Here is a 16,254-nt window from a genome sequence, read left to right as displayed (position 1 = left end):
ACTGTATAATGTTTATTGTGCAATGTACACAGGTGCCATTAGTTTTTAATTTAACTCATACCATATCATCTGCCTCATCAATTTCACTGGTGTGCATAGCATATAAATGTATTGGAGGATATGTCAGTCATGATAAGCTTTAATAACAATAATAATATTAATTATTATTATTATTATTGTATTTCTACAGCGGCGAGTCGCCGACATATTCCGCGGCACTTTACATTTTAGAGGGGATTTGTACAGACAATAAAAAGACATTACAGCAAAACAATAATCACATAAATACACAGATACCAAGAGGAAGGAGAGCCCTGCTCGCAGCTTACAATCTATGAGGAAATAAGGGTGACACAAAAGGCGGAGGTGAAGCTTTGACAGAGAACATAGTGATATTCGAAACGCGTTACCGCAGTAATAGGAATTTTTTTCAGAAATGTATCAAATAGAGATGCTATTTTACGAAGCAGTGCTAAAATTTGCTAGAATTATTACAATATTTCATGTAGTTTGAGAAATCTGGAGTATTTTAAGGCTGTCTAGTAAGTTACGTCACATACTGTATTAGCTGACTTAATGTGTGGCAAAAATATGCGCCACAATTTTGCCAAAAGAATTGTGCTTCTTTTCCGCCTTGCCACTCCCTTTTCAGTGAGGTCACCCCCCTTTAAAGGACAATATGAGCAAAGTGTCTAAAACTTACATCAAATAAAAGTCAAGCAAGTAATGAAAGTTCTTGTGGTGCAAGTGGAACTAGAACATAAAGCTAGTTACATTGTGTGATCTTGTCCTCAGAATAATCTGCCTGCTGTAACTCGTAGAGATGTGTTTTATTCAAACAAGTAATTGTATGTTGTAGAAAAACAAATTACATTTTTATTGTGCACAATTTGAGATGAGTCTAACGCTAAGTGAATAAGCATAAGAATAATTAGAATTACAATCTCAGTTCCACTAATTCTTAAGCAATATTTTAAATCAAGTATATTAAGCACATTCACAATTTAAATAACAATTCAAGAATAGATCCTATTTTTGGGGAAACTACAAAAAATGTTAGCTTAAATATTTTATTTTTATGAATTTAGACTAAACAAAGTAGCATCTCTGCTTTATACACAATACTTTCATAACATGAGAATTTGTGATACATCTTGAAGAAAACTAGAGAAAATTGACTGTGCCCTTATATTTTGGAATTGATGAATCAGGTGTAAATATCCTTTACGTCGCGCCTTAGCATGTCCCAGACAATATCATAATTTGTGTAGTCAGTTGACATTTTTAATCAGTTCTATGTTCTATGTTCACTTTATACAGCTCAAATTCATTAGGTGTGCTTTCTCCATTTTGAGAGTTGGGTCTTGTTATATTTAGCTGAAAGAGAAGTAAATATACTTGTTAATTGGATTTATCCACTGCAGAAAACATTAGAAATGAAAGAAAAACCATACATTTTAAAGATATTGTCCAGTTGTTTAAAAAAAGCCTTCTATTTGCATAGGAGGTATATGGTATTGTCAACCCTAATTACTCACAAGCGGTAATGAAAAGTTCCACACACATATTGTGTACAAACGTGCTTTTTGTTTTTTAAGGATAGTATCTTTGTCAACCCCATAATGTGTCTATACTACCTTACCTCCTCTATGATCACAATTTGAAAAAGGTTTCATAGTAGTCTAAAGGCCCTCATACACCTTAGATGATTTTCAGTCAAGCAATGTTTCGGCTGATCTTTTGGCTAATAGCAATCTCAGCCACCAATTCCACACACAGTAGACAACATTAGTTAATATGTATAGGGTCTTAAGAATGATAAGAGGTCTGAAACAGTCTGAATGCGCCACTGATCTTATCATCTTCTACACTGGGGCTACAATAATGTCAATGATCATTTTTGTTTGGATGAACTAATGTTAGCAATTGTTTCTCAGTGTAAATGCTAAGTGATCAAACGACAAACCATATCTAGCTTGTCTGTCATTGATCGCACATTTTGTGCTGATGTAAAGACCATATTTGTAGTCGGTACATCATCTTTGTTTAAGGAGGTATTTGCCTGTTGCTGTCATGTGAAGGAGGAACAACACTTACAAATAATCATTGTTCATATTAAATCCCTCATAATTATAGACATTGAAAAATATTGATTGACTTGCTACATCATCAGTTTTGTAGATGAATCCTAGGCAGGAAATATGATGGAAAGCGCTACATCGTCAATTGTCACACACTATTTTTCACTTTATCCAACTAAAAGGATTATTAAACTGACGCCCTAATCTCTCTTCGTGCTTTATATTGCACAAGCTCAAGACCAGTTTCCAAGGTCCTAAATTCTGATGAAGTTGATCTTCCTTTCAGCAAAAATGTAATTTTCATAAACTATATATAACATTAAAAATAGGAACTACCACATATTTAGTCAAATAAACCTCAGTAAAGGGGGAACCGAAAGCTTAACCCATCCTCTCATTTGTCATCCCAAATATACTAAATACTCGCTGACTATGTTTTTCCCACAGGGATAGACCTGCTGTTTGGAGACTAAGAAGATGCTGCATTGTATACCATATAAATTCTAGTTACCCCTGAGAGCTGATTGTCCAAACCTGGACTCCACTTCACCAGACTGGGTTCTTCAGGTGGTACAATTATAGCTGGGATTGTTGGTCTCCGAATTTTAGAAGCTAAATCAAGATGTGAGATTATGATTATGAAGGTATCTTAATTTTATATCATTTGAAAATGGCTTCCTGAAATAAAGTTCTATTCAATAACCGAGTTCTCACTCTCCCACCACTTCCCCCGACAGTAAAATAAGTTTTAAAATAAATACGGGATTGTACAGTTTATATTAATACATTTCAATGAACATTTTTATTATCATTTATCTCATTATTTTGAAGATATGCCCCCCTCAAACAGAAGCTTATATTTGTGGCTTAATGGTGCAATGCAAAAGTAGTAATAAATGGTAGCAAATATATATTTTCTTCAATTACGATTTAGAATCATGTGACCGCAACTATGTGATATGCATATTCCTGGCCACATTCCTACTTGACTGTTTCCGACCTCGCTCAATACACTTGCATTGAGCAAGGACATGCCCATCAAATTGAAATGTGGCCGGGAGCATGGATATTACATTCTTGTGGTCATACTTGGCCACAGTTTTCGGTGCTGGCACTGGATAATCCTCACAGCATGTAGTGCAAATTAGTAATCACATAGAGTGACTGTATACTTGGAACTTATAACTAAACAACCCTTTTAACCCTGTCAAAGGTAAATCTGGGTTTGGTTGATGCCTAGACAATATTTCTGCTCTAATCCATAGTGCTTACTGTATAATCTGGTAGTGAATGTTGGGCTAAGCCTATTTGGGTCCAGTGAAGGCCTACTGTAATGTTAATCAATTCATTGACTTTCTAGACAGTAGTTTGCAGCTAGCTGGTGACATCATGAGAAAGGGAGAGAAAGGCTGGCCTATATAAAGCCCTGAACTCTACCTTACTACCAACTGCAAGCTTATTACTCAACATCCCTAAACTTAAACATGCCTAAATCCTTACTATACATTGAGTCTGCTCCCCCATACACCATGAGTGACAGACAAAGCTGCAGCATGTGCAGTATGTGTGTGCAGAGTAGGCTTTCAGACAAGGTGCAGGAGGAGTAATTACAGCAGCATGCACAGTATAGTGAGTGGTGACTGTAAGGCTATGTGCACAGGATGCGGATTTTGCTGCGGGTCTGCAGCAGCTTTCCATGCATTTACAGTACAATGTAAACCTATGGAAAACGCAATCTGCAGTGCACATGCTGCGGAAAAAAATGTGTGGAAACGCTGCGGGTTACATTCCGCAGCATGTCAATTCTTTGTACGGATTCCGCAGTGGATTACATCTGCTCCATAATAGGAATCCGCAGGTGTAAAACCGCAGATGGAATCCGTACAAAATCCACATAAAAATCGCTGTAAATCTGCGGTAAATCTGCAGGTAAAACGCAGTGCCTTTTACCTGAGGATTTCTCAAATCCACTGTGGAAAAATCTGCAGAGCTCCTTTCTATGTGTGCACATACCCTAACTGCTCCCTGCACCACCTCGTTGACTGTAAGGGAGCCGTAGCAGGTAAAATATAACTAATTTTTTCTCTGAATCCGCTGCTCCAGTAAGTCTACCAGACTTGTTTTATATGTTATTTACCTGGAGATACACACGATATCTGCAGATAAATAGCGTATTTGGATAAGACAGGTTCATTTAAATATTAGATATCTACATTTTTTTTTCAACATAGTGTTTTATTTAAAAATGGCTGATAATTCTACAACCAAAAATATCTACAACAAACCAGCTCACCAATCATGTGTAATAATACTGTGTATTATATACTTATAGACCATATTTGATTATACATAGATTATTGTGCATAATTTAAAATATTATTAAACCAAAAGCAAATCTTTTGATCATAAATTGAAAGAGCAATGTGACTATGATTACTATTAGAACATACTTACAAATTATGGCTGTTTTCTTCTGGAAAATATTTTCCGGAATGCAGCTGTGAAATGAATAAAATGTAGCTAATTATTTTTAGTTTTTTCCTATCACACTTAGGAAACTCATATAATAAAAGATGTAATTAAAAGGAACCTGTCAGCAGATTTTGCTGCTATAAGCCCTTCAGGGCTTATCTACAGCACTCTATAATGCTGTAGATAAGCCCCCGGTCCGACCTGCAAGTGAAGAAAAATAAGTTACATTATACTCACTCGGAGGGGTGGTCCAGTCCGATGGGTGTCGCAGATCTGGGTCTGGCACCTCCCATCTTCTTGTGACACCGCCCTCCTGCTTCTTCATCTCTCCCTGGCATCGGCGCTCCTACGCAGGCGTACTTCTCTGCCCTGTTGTGCACAGGTACTGGGAAAGGTCAGAGAGGCTCAGCGCCTGCGCACTGCAGTACTTTACAGGGCAGAGAAGTACGCCTGCGCAGGAGCGCCGATGCCGGGGAGCGATGAAGAAGCAGGAGGGTGGCGTCGCAAGAAGATGGGAGGCATCAGACCCGGATCTGCGTCACCCATTGGACTGGGCCGCACAGGACCGTCCCCCGGGTGAATATAATATAACTTATTTTTCTTCACTTGCAGGTTGGACCAGGGGCTTATCCACAGCATTATAGAATGCTCTAGATAAGCCCTGAAAGGCAGTGGCCGCATCTTATAGCGGCAAAATCTACTGACAGGTTCCCTTTAAAGCATCATTACCTTTATTTTAGTACATATACATTTGTCATTTTTCGAATAAGAAAAGCTTTTCAAACCAATAAATAATTTTTCAGGAAATTATTCAGTATAATTCGTGGTTTAGATCTTGAATTTCTTCCTCTTTTCATTCAATGGTAACAGTCAATGATTGACAGTTTTTCCTTTATGAGCACAGGTAAAAAAAAGCTGGCAATGCCCCAATAATGGAATGACAAACCTTTCTTTGGTCTTGTAGCACCTACAAAGACTGTAGTCAACAGCATAAACGTCTGATGCAGGAGTATTTACTTAAAGGGAACTTGTCACTTGAGAAAACACTACTTACCTACAAATATGGGGTTAATCTGCAAGTAAATAGTGTTCCAATGCTATCCAGCCACCTTACTGAAAGTATGGCTACTCCGGGAAAATTGACCTTTTTTCTCCCAGGAGCCACTAGCTTTCAGTCATAGAGGTGTACACAGAATGGCTATAGTCACAGGATCGCCTACTATTCTTTACATTATACCATGAGCGGCAGCTGTAAGCACACCCAAGATCTTTGACAGCTCGCTGTCACAACTCTGTTGTCAGGTGGTTGCCCTAGCTTGCGCTGTTCCCTTGATTACTTCTGAAGGAGAAGTTGCTGGGGCCACTTACCTTACTTTATCTCCTGAATCTGCCCTCTGTGTGTACCCTTCCCCCACCCCGGGAAGAGGGGAGTAGTTGTGCACCGTAGTGCACCAACCAGACAAACAAGATAACACAAACAGAGGAAACGGAAAATACCAGGCATACAAATATTCACTCGCATATAACAGAGTAAGAGAAGGAAAGGGAATTATTACACTTACTAAATGACCAAATGCCTTCTCATTAGTGTTGAGCGATACTTTCCGATATCGGAAAGTATCGGTATCGGAAAGTATCGGCCGATACCGTCAAAATATCGGATCCAATCCGATACCGATACCCGATCCCAATGCAAGTCAATGGGACGAAAATATCGGAATTAAAATAAACCCTTTATAAACTTGTAGGTTCATTCTACATGAAGGAAAACAACTAAGAATAATGTAGGATGTATTGGGGGACGTGGCGGAGACATTAAAGGCACAGAGGTTTAGCCCAATGTAATAGAATAGCAGGATTTTGGGTTTTTTTTATGACGTTCGGCGGTAGAAAGATTTTGACTATGTTTATTTTTTTTTTTATTTTGTCAGATATTGATGTTTCACTACTTCCACGCCCTTCACCTTCTTTTTTACTTCTCCCACACTTTCTTCTTCATTATCCTCATCATCAGCTTCTTTGACATCAACTTCTTCACCTTATTCATCTTCTTCTTCATCTTCTACCTATTATTTTTTTGGTTACATTGTTCATATTCTTTTTATTTTACTATTATCTTCATCATATTCTACTTCTTCATCATATTCTTATTTGTGACAGGCATTCCCGTAGTTGTTATCTATAAAAGTTTGAAGATTACACCTTCCGTTCTGCCTGTCACAAAAGAGTTACATTTGTCTGCGTTCAGTTTGGCCTGCAGCATCAGGCTTTATCCAGGGGCACCACGAGGAGGAACGGACTCACCCCCATACACTGCTTAGTCTTCTTCTGCTTATAATTTAGATAATATTTTTTGCTCTGATATTTAGTGTTATGCTTAATGTTCTTCTGCTCTTTGTTCTGCAGCCTCTTGTTCTTCTGCTTCTCGGTCTTCCAGGTCGTCGTCGTCTCCAGGGTCGTCGTCTCCGGGGTCGTCGTCATCGGGGTGGTCTTCAGGGTCGTCGTCTCCGGGGTCGTCGTCATCACGGTGGTTGTCGTCTCTGGTGTCGTCGTCATCTTAGGGGTGGTCTTCCGGGTCATCGTGTTTAGTCTCTTGAACTTGGAAATGTAGCAGAAGGTACAAGAAGGCTGAGAAAATGCCGAGAACCAGCTGATGGAACTGGAACTCGGATGGCTACCCGAAGGTCCAAGAGCCAATGGAACTACCGAGGACCAGCTGACGTTACTGGAACCTGGTTACTAAGCAGGAGGTACCCGTGCCTGAAAGCACTACCAAGGACCACCTGACGTTGGTGGAACTCGGATACCCAGAGGGAGGCACCTAAGCCAAAGGCTCTGCCCGGAACCAGCTGACGGTACTGGAACCAGGATGGGGAGCAGAAGGTACAAGAGCAAAAGACACTGCCGAGAACCAGCTGACGGTGCTGGAACCCGGATGGGTAGCCGAAGGTCCAAGAGCCAATGGAACTACCGAGGACCAGCTGACGTTACTGGAACCCGGTTACTAAGCAGGAGGTACCCGTGCCTGAAAGCACTACCAAGGACCACCTGACGTTGGTGGAACTCGGATACCCAGAGGGAGGCACCTAAGCCAAAGGCTCTGCCCGGAACCAGCTGACGGTACTGGAACCAGGATGGGGAGCAGAAGGTACAAGAGCAAGTGTCTGCGTGGCTTTTGCAGGACACGATGCCGGCTGCACAGCAGGGGAACAGCTGGCGGTGCTGAACCCCACTGACACATTGGCTGGTGTTTTTCTCTGTGCAGCTAGCAGTACCGGGCCCCAACTGGCGGTGTTGGAGCCCGGGGTCAGCAGGAGGAGGAGATGGAGCAGAGTGTAGGCCGAAGCCTGCACTGGCGGCAGCTTTTGGGTCTGTTGTGCCTGCGTGGCAGTTGCAGGACACGTTGCCGGCTGCACAGCAGGGGAACAGCTGGCGGTGCTGAACCCCACTGACACATTGGCTGGTGTTTTTCTCTGTGCAGCTAGCAGTACCGGGCCCCAACTGGCGGTGTTGGAGCCCAGGGCTCTGCAGGGGGAGCAGAGTGTAGGCCGAAGCCTAACTGAACCAATTTCAAAGGTAACCTTTAACCCCCCCCTCAGGGGTTACAAAGTAGAAGAGCCACAGCTTATGCAGCAGTAGTGCTGCACAAGTCAAAGGTTGCTCTTTTAATTTCGCTCCTTGCACACGCTGAATGAAACACGTATAACATTTAGCCCTTTAAACAGTCAAACTGTGTTGGAGGCGCGAGTTCCCTTTGTAATGAGACGCAGCACAGATGTCAAGAATCCCACCTTGGTGCTGGGTGCAGCCTCCTGAGCGTTGTTATTTGCTGTACAGGAGTCTGCGCTGTCGTGTTATCCCCTGGCCTAGCGCTGTTAGCGCTGCCCATGTTCTGGCATGATTTAATGTCGGCCGGTGCGGTTCGCGATGACCATGAATCCCAGCCCCGCAGTGTCTTAACATTGTTAAAACACTGCGGGGCTGGGATTCAGGGCCTGGCGCAGCACATATGTTCGCCTCTCACACTCGGGTCCTTACACCCGCTTCAGACTGTGCGGCGTCATCTGATCCCTTATCGCATGCCACGGCCATGAAGCCGCACAGTCCGCAGAAGGCGGAAGGAGATGAGGGACAGGCGAACTGATGCACTGATCATGCCCGTCAATCACACCCTCGCAGTCCCAATAAATAAGACAACGACGGGCGTTGTGTGGGTCAGGGCGCCCGCAGAGGCGCAGGCAGCCAAACAATGATGCCAGAAGACTGGCAGCGCTACCAAGGGGGTTGCAGCGTGTCATTACAAAGGAAAGTCACACCACCGGGACGGTTAAATGGTCACACAGAGGACACATTTTAGACGTGTTTTCAGTTCCACATGTGCGAGGAGAATACGTTTATGAGCCACCTTGCACACATGCAGCATTACCGCTGTACAAGGTGGCCTTTAAAACGTACAAACGCCTGGGGGAGGGGGGACAGGTTCCCTTCAATTTCAGTTCTTGTGTCTGCGTGGCTTTTGCAGGACACGATGCCGGCTGCACAGCAGGGGAACAGCTGGCGGTGCTGAACCCCACTGACACATTGGCTGGTGTTTTTCTCTGTGCAGCTAGCAGTACCGGGCCCCAACTGGCAGTGTTAGAGCCCGGGGTCAGCAGGAGGAGGAGAGGGAGCAGAGTGTAGGCCGAAGCCTGCACTGGCGGCAGCTTTTGGGTCTGTTGTGCCTGCGTGACAGTTGCAGGACACGTTGTCGGCTGCACAGCAGGGGAACAGCTGGCGGTGCTGAACCCCACTGACACATTGGCTGGTGTTTTTCTCTGTGCAGCTAGCAGTACCGGGCCCCAACTGGCGGTGTTGGAGTCCAGGGCTCTGCAGGGGGAGCAGAGTGTAGGCCGAAGCCTAACTGAACCAATTTCAAAGGTAACCTTTAACCCCCCCCTCAGGGGTTACAAAGTAGAAGAGCCACAGCTTATGCAGCAGTAGTGCTGCACAAGTCAAAGGTTGCTCTTTTAATTTCGCTCCTTGCACACGCTGAATGAAACACGTATAACATTTAGCCCTTTAAACAGTCAAACTGTGTTGGAGGCGCGAGTTCCCTTTGTAATGAGACGCAGCACAGATGTCAAGAATCCCACCTTGGTGCTGGGTGCAGCCTCCTGAGCGTTGTTATTTGCTGTACAGGAGTCTGCGCTGTCGTGTTATCCCCTGGCCTAGCGCTGTTAGCGCTGCCCATGTTCTGGCATGATTTAATGTCGGCCGGTGCGGTTCGCGATGACCATGAATCCCAGCCCCGCAGTGTCTTAACATTGTTAAAACACTGCGGGGCTGGGATTCAGGGCCTGGCGCAGCACATATGTTCGCCTCTCACACTCGGGTCCTTACACCCGCTTCAGACTGTGCGGCGTCATCTGATCCCTTATCGCATGCCACGGCCATGAAGCCGCACAGTCCGCAGAAGGCGGAAGGAGATGAGGGACAGGCGAACTGATGCACTGATCATGCCCGTCAATCACACCCTCGCAGTCCCAATAAATAAGACAACGAGGGGCGTTGTGTGGGTCAGGGCGCCCGCAGAGGCGCAGGCAGCCAAACAATGATGCCAGAAGACGGGCAGCGCTACCAAGGGGGTTGCAGCGTGTCATTACAAAGGAAAGTCACACCACCGGGACGGTTAAATGGTCACACAGAGGACACATTTTAGACGTGTTTTCAGTTCCACATGTGCGAGGAGAATACGTTTATGAGCCACCTTGCACACATGCAGCATTACCGCTGTACAAGGTGGCCTTTAAAACGTACAAACGCCTGGGGGAGGGGGGACAGGTTCCCTTCAATTTCAGTTCTTGTGTCTGCGTGGCTTTTGCAGGACACGATGCCGGCTGCACAGCAGGGGAACAGCTGGCGGTGCTGAACCCCACTGACACATTGGCTGGTGTTTTTCTCTGTGCAGCTAGCAGTACCGGGCCCCAACTGGCGGTGTTGGAGCCCGGGGTCAGCAGGAGGAGGAGATGGAGCAGAGTGTAGGCCGAAGCCTGCACTGGCGGCAGCTTTTGGGTCTGTTGTGCCTGCGTGGCAGTTGCAGGACACGTTGCCGGCTGCACAGCAGGGGAACAGCTGGCGGTGCTGAACCCCAATGACACATTGGCGAGTTGTTTTTCTCTGTGCAGCTAGCACATCTGGGCCCCAACTGGCGGTGTTAGAGCCCAGGGTCAGCAGGAGGAGCAGGGGGAGCGGAGTGTAGGCCGAAGCCTGCACTGGAGCAAGTTGAAAGGAAACCTTTAACCCCCCCCCCCCAGGCGTTTGTAGCTGGAAGAGCCATCGTGTACACCACTGATGCTGGAAAAGGTAAACTTAGCTCTTTTAATTATGGTCCTTGCAGATGCTGAACCTAACACTTATGAAATGTGTCCCCTCACAGCGTTCAACCGTCCGGTAGGTGGAACTTTCCTTTGTCATGTGACGCAGCACAGCCGTCATTTTTACCCCCTTGGCGCCGTGCGCCGCCTCCTCAGCGTTGTTTGAATCTGTCCCGGAGCCTGCGCTGTTAGGTTAACCCTTGGCCATGCACACATTTCGCGCTGCCTGTCTTCTGACATCATTTGCTGTCAGGCTGGCTGCGCCTGTGTGTGTGCGCTGTCCGAGATTCAGCCTCGCAGTGTCGTGTAATGTAATCCCACTGCGGGCCTGGGATCCGTGGCCATGCGCAGTGCATATCCTCACCTCTCACTCCCCTCCCTACGGCTTCTTCAGACTGTGCAGTGTCACGGCCGTGGCATGCTATTAGGGATCAGCTGACACCGAACAGTCTTTAGAAGCCGTAGGGAGGGGAGTGAGAGGCGAGGATATGCACTGCGCATGGCCACGGATCCCAGGCCCGCAGTGGGATTACATTACACGACACTGCGAGGCTGAATCTCGGACAGCGCACACACACAGGCGCAGCCAGCCTGACAGCAAATGATGTCAGAAGACAGGCAGCGCGAAATGTGTGCATGGCCAAGGGTTAACCTAACAGCGCAGGCTCCGGGACAGATTCAAACAACGCTGAGGAGGCGGCGCACGGCGCCAAGGGGGTAAAAATGACGGCTGTGCTGCGTCACATGACAAAGGAAAGTTCCACCTACCGGACGGTTGAACGCTGTGAGGGGACACATTTCATAAGTGTTAGGTTCAGCATCCGCAAGGAGCACCACGAAAAGAGGCACTTTTTCCCTTTGCATCATTACTGCTGCACAAGGTGGCTCCTTCAGTAACAAACGCCTGGGGGGGGGGGGGACAGGTTCCCTTAAATTTAACTTGTTGTGCCTGCGTGGCGGTCGCAGTACACGTTGCCGTATACACAGCAGGGGAACAGCTGGCGGTGCTGAACCCCACTAACACATTGGCGAGGTGTTTGGCTCTGTGCGGACAGCACTTCTGGACGGCAACTGGCGGTGTTGGAGCCCAGGGACAGGTGGAGGAGGAGGAGGTTGGAGGAGGTTGGAGGAGGTAGGAGGGATTGCCACACACACAGCAGGGGAACAGCTGACGTTACTGAACCCCAATAACAGAGGAGGGACTGTTGACTGTGCGTACAGCACTTCTGGACGGCAACTGGTGGTGTTGGAGCCCAGGGACAGGTGGAGGAGGAGGAGGTTGGAGGAGGTTGGAGGAGGTAGGAGGGATTGCCACACACACAGCAGGGGAACAGCTGACGTTACTGAACACCAATAACAGAGGAGGGACTGTTGACTGTGCGTACAGCACTTCTGGACGGCAACTGGCGGTGTTGGAGCCCAGGGACAGGTGGAGGAGGAGGAGGTGGAGGAGGTAGGAGGGATTGCCACACACACAGCAGGGGAACAGCTGACGTTACTGAACCCCAATAACAGAGGAGCGACTGTTGACTGTGCGTACAGCACTTCTGGACGGCAACTGGCGGTGTTGGAGCCCAGGGACAGGTGGAGGAGGAGGAGGTTGGAGGAGGTTGGAGGCGGTAGGAGGGATTGCCACACACACAGCAGGGGAACAGCTGACGTTACTGAACCCCAATAACAGAGGAGGGACTGTTGACTGTGCGTACAGCACTTCTGGACGGCAACTGGCGGTGTTGGAGCCCAGGGACAGGTGGAGGAGGAGGAGGTTGGAGGAGGTTGGAGGAGGTAGGAGGGATTGCCACACACACAGCAGGGGAACAGCTGACGTTACTGAACCCCAATAACAGAGGAGGGACTGTTGACTGTGCGTACAGCACTTCTGGACGGCAACTGACGGTGTTGGAGCCCAGGGACAGGTGGAGGAGGAGGAGGTGGAGGAGGTAGGAGGGATTGCCACACACACAGCAGGGGAACAGCTGACGTTACTGAACCCCAATAACAGAGGAGCGACTGTTGACTGTGCGTACAGCACTTCTGGACGGCAACTGGCGGTGTTGGAGCCCAGGGACAGGTGGAGGAGGAGGAGGTTGGAGGAGGTTGGAGGAGGTAGGAGGGATTGCCACACACACAGCAGGGGAACAGCTGACGTTACTGAACCCCAATAACAGAGGAGGGACTGTTGACTGTGCGTACAGCACTTCTGGACGGCAACTGGCGGTGTTGGAGCCCAGGGACAGGTGGAGGAGGAGGAGGTTGGAGGAGGTTGGAGGAGGTAGGAGGGATTGCCACACACACAGCAGGGGAACAGCTGACGTTACTGAACCCCAATAACAGAGGAGGGACTGTTGACTGTGCGTACAGCACTTCTGGACGGCAACTGGCGGTGTTGGAGCCCAGGGACAGGTGGAGGAGGAGGAGGTTGGAGGAGGTTGGAGGAGGTAGGAGGGATTGCCACACACACAGCAGGGGAACAGCTGACGTTACTGAACCCCAATAACAGAGGAGGGACTGTTGACTGTGCGTACAGCACTTCTGGACGGCAACTGGCGGTGTTGGAGCCCAGGGACAGGTGGAGGAGAAGGAGGTGGAGGAGGTAGGAGGGATTGCCACACACACAGCAGGGGAACAGCTGACGTTACTGAACCCCAATAACAGAGGAGCGACTGTTGACTGTGCGTACAGCACTTCTGGACGGCAACTGGCGGTGTTGGAGCCCAGGGACAGGTGGAAAAGCAGAGGAACACAATGTAGGCCGAAGCCTGAGAAAGTCGAAAGGGAACCTTTAACCCCCCCCCCAAGGTGTTTGTAGCTGAAAGAGCCAGCTTGTGCAGCACAAAAGATGCAAAAGGAAAAGGTGGCTCTTTTCATCATGCTCCTTGCAAACACAGAACTAAACACTTATAAAATGTGTCCCCTGCAACCGTAAAACCGTCCTGGAGGTGGGACTTTCCTTCGTAATGTGACGCAGCACAGCCGTCATTCCTACCCCCCGGCGCCGCGCACCGGCTCCTCAGCGTTGTTTGATTCCATCCCGGAGCCTGCGCTGTTATGTTATCCCGTGGCCAGGCACACTTAGCGCTGCCCGTCTTCTGGCATCATTTGGTGTCAGGATGGCTGCGCCTGTGCGGCCGCGCTGGCCGAGAGCCCGCCTCGCAGTGTCTTCTGATTTAATCCCACTGGGGGCCTGGGATCCATGGACATGCGCAGTGCATATCCTCGCCTCTCACTCCCCTCCCTACGGCTTCTTAAGACTGTGCGGTGTCACGGCCGTGGCATGCTATTAGGGACCAGCTGACACCGAACAGTCTGAAGAAGCCATAGGGAGATGAGTGAGAGGTGGAGGTTCAGATATGCACTGCGCATGTCCATGGATCCCAGGCCCCCAGTGGGATTAAATCAGAAGACACTGCAAGGCGGGCTCTCTGCCAGCGCGGCCGCACAGGCGCAGCCATCCTGACACCAAATGATGCCAGAAGACGGGCAGCGCTAAGTGTGCCTGGCCACGGGATAACATAACAGCGCAGGCTCCGGGACGGAATCAAACAACGCTGAGGAGCCGGTGCGCGGCGCCGGGGGGGTAGGAATGACGGCTGTGCTGCATCACATTACGAAGGAAAGTCCCACCTCCGGGACGGTGTTACGGTATCAGTGGACACATTTTATAAGTGTTAAGTTCTGCGTGTGCAAGGTGCTAAACAAAAATAGCTACCTTTTCCTTGTGCAGCATTACTGCTGCACAAGGTGGCTCTTTCAGTAACAAACGCCTTGGGGGGGGGGGACAGATTCCCTTACATTTCAGTTGTTGTGTCAGCGTGGCGGTCGCATGACACATTGCCGGCTACACAGCTGGGGATCAGCTGACGTTACTGAAACCCAATAACACTGGGTCGTATGTTTTGACTGTGCAGACGGCACTTCTGAGCCTCAACTGGCGGTGTTGGAGCCCAGGAATTTAAATTCAGGTGGTAGAAAGATGAACACAACAGGAGACCTGGATAACGTATACAGTGACCTAATTATTTAATCAGGAGGAGGAGTGGCAAATTCCTGCGAGATCCAGGCCTTGTTCATTTTCAGGAAAGTAAGCCGGTCAACGTTATCGGAGGATAGTCGCATGCGACGGTCAGTTAGTACACCACTTGCAGCACTAAAGACACGTTCTGATAATACACTGGCCGCAGGGCAAGACAGCACCTCCAATGCATACTGGCTTAGCTCTGGCCATGTATCCAGCTTTGAGACCCAAAACTTGAAAGGGGAAGAGCCGTCTGGGAGTACAGCAAGAGGGCAAGACATGTAGTCTGTCACCATCTGACGGAACCGTTGCCTCCTGCTGACTGGAGCCGTCTGTGATGGTGTAGACTTTTGTGGGGGGCACAGAAAACTGTGCCACAGTTGGGCCATACTGGTCTTGCCTTGGGCAGAGGCACTGCTTCTGCTCCCTCTTTGTGCAGAGCCTCCACCACTGCCTGGATGCACTGAGCTGCTTTGGAATGCACTAGCAGAACTTCTCTCAGTTGGAATGGAGAAGATGATGGAATTCACCAGTGTGTCTTGGTACTCCCGCATTTTTCGCTCCCGGTTCAACGGTGTGATGAGGCTTTCTACGTTGTCCCGGTAGCGAGGATCGAGGAGGGTGAACACCCAATAATCAGACATGTTGAGAATGTGGGCGATGCGGCGGTCGTTTCTCAGGCACTGCAGCATGTAATCCACCATGTGCTGCAGACTGCCAACTGCCCAAGAAACGCTGTCCCCTGCTGGAGGCGTGATCTCTGCCCGCTCGTCATCACCCCACCCTCGCTGTACACACTGAGTACTGGACAATTGTGTAACTCCCTCCTCTGGACGGATGTCTTCCTCCTCCATTGACTCCTCCTCATCCTCCTCACAAACTGTCCCCTGCCTACGCGTTTGTGAGGAACCACGTGGCGCTGACTGTCCAGAAGATGATGGAAATGGTGAATCCTCATCCTCCACCTCTTCCACAACATCATCCCTTAGCGCTTGCAGTGATTTTTCAAGCAGGCAGATAAGGGGGACAGTCATGCTGACTAGTGCATCATCTGCACTCGCCATCCGCGTGGAATAATCAAAGGGACGCAAAACCTGGCAGACGTCATTCATAGTGGCCCACTCTGTGGTTGTGAAGTCTGTACGGCGCTGACTGCGACTTTTTTGCGCCTGAAGCAGCTGGTACTCCATTACAGCTTGCTGCTGCTCACACAACCGCTCCAACATATGTAACGTGGAATTCCACCTGGTAGGTAGGTCACATATGATGCGATGTTCCGGCAGGCGGTGTCGGCGCTGCAGAGCCGCAATGCGCGCTTTTGCCATGCTGGAAC

At 48.3% G+C, this 16,254-nt stretch overlaps 1 protein-coding gene across 1 annotated transcript in view; it reads right to left on the bottom strand.

Annotated features, from left to right (window-relative positions):
* Positions 1-240: 240 nt before the first annotated feature.
* Positions 241-16,254, bottom strand: part of LOC143803973 (mucin-4-like) — a 74,838-nt gene continuing 58,824 nt past the window's right edge. The window contains exons 9-11 of the mRNA XM_077281724.1: positions 4,536-4,579; positions 2,593-2,693; positions 241-1,377 (exon numbers count right to left, since the gene is read on the bottom strand). Of these exons, the coding sequence (XP_077137839.1) occupies positions 1,285-1,377; positions 2,593-2,693; positions 4,536-4,579 (238 nt within the window). The 3' untranslated portion in view covers positions 241-1,284. The remainder of the gene's footprint in view (positions 1,378-2,592; positions 2,694-4,535; positions 4,580-16,254) is intronic.

Source organism: Ranitomeya variabilis, chromosome 2, assembly GCF_051348905.1.
Source record: "Ranitomeya variabilis isolate aRanVar5 chromosome 2, aRanVar5.hap1, whole genome shotgun sequence".
Classification (NCBI taxonomy): Eukaryota; Metazoa; Chordata; class Amphibia; order Anura; family Dendrobatidae; genus Ranitomeya; species Ranitomeya variabilis.
The sequence above is the reverse complement of the archived record's forward strand: the minus strand, read 5'-3'. Positions and strand labels throughout refer to the sequence as shown.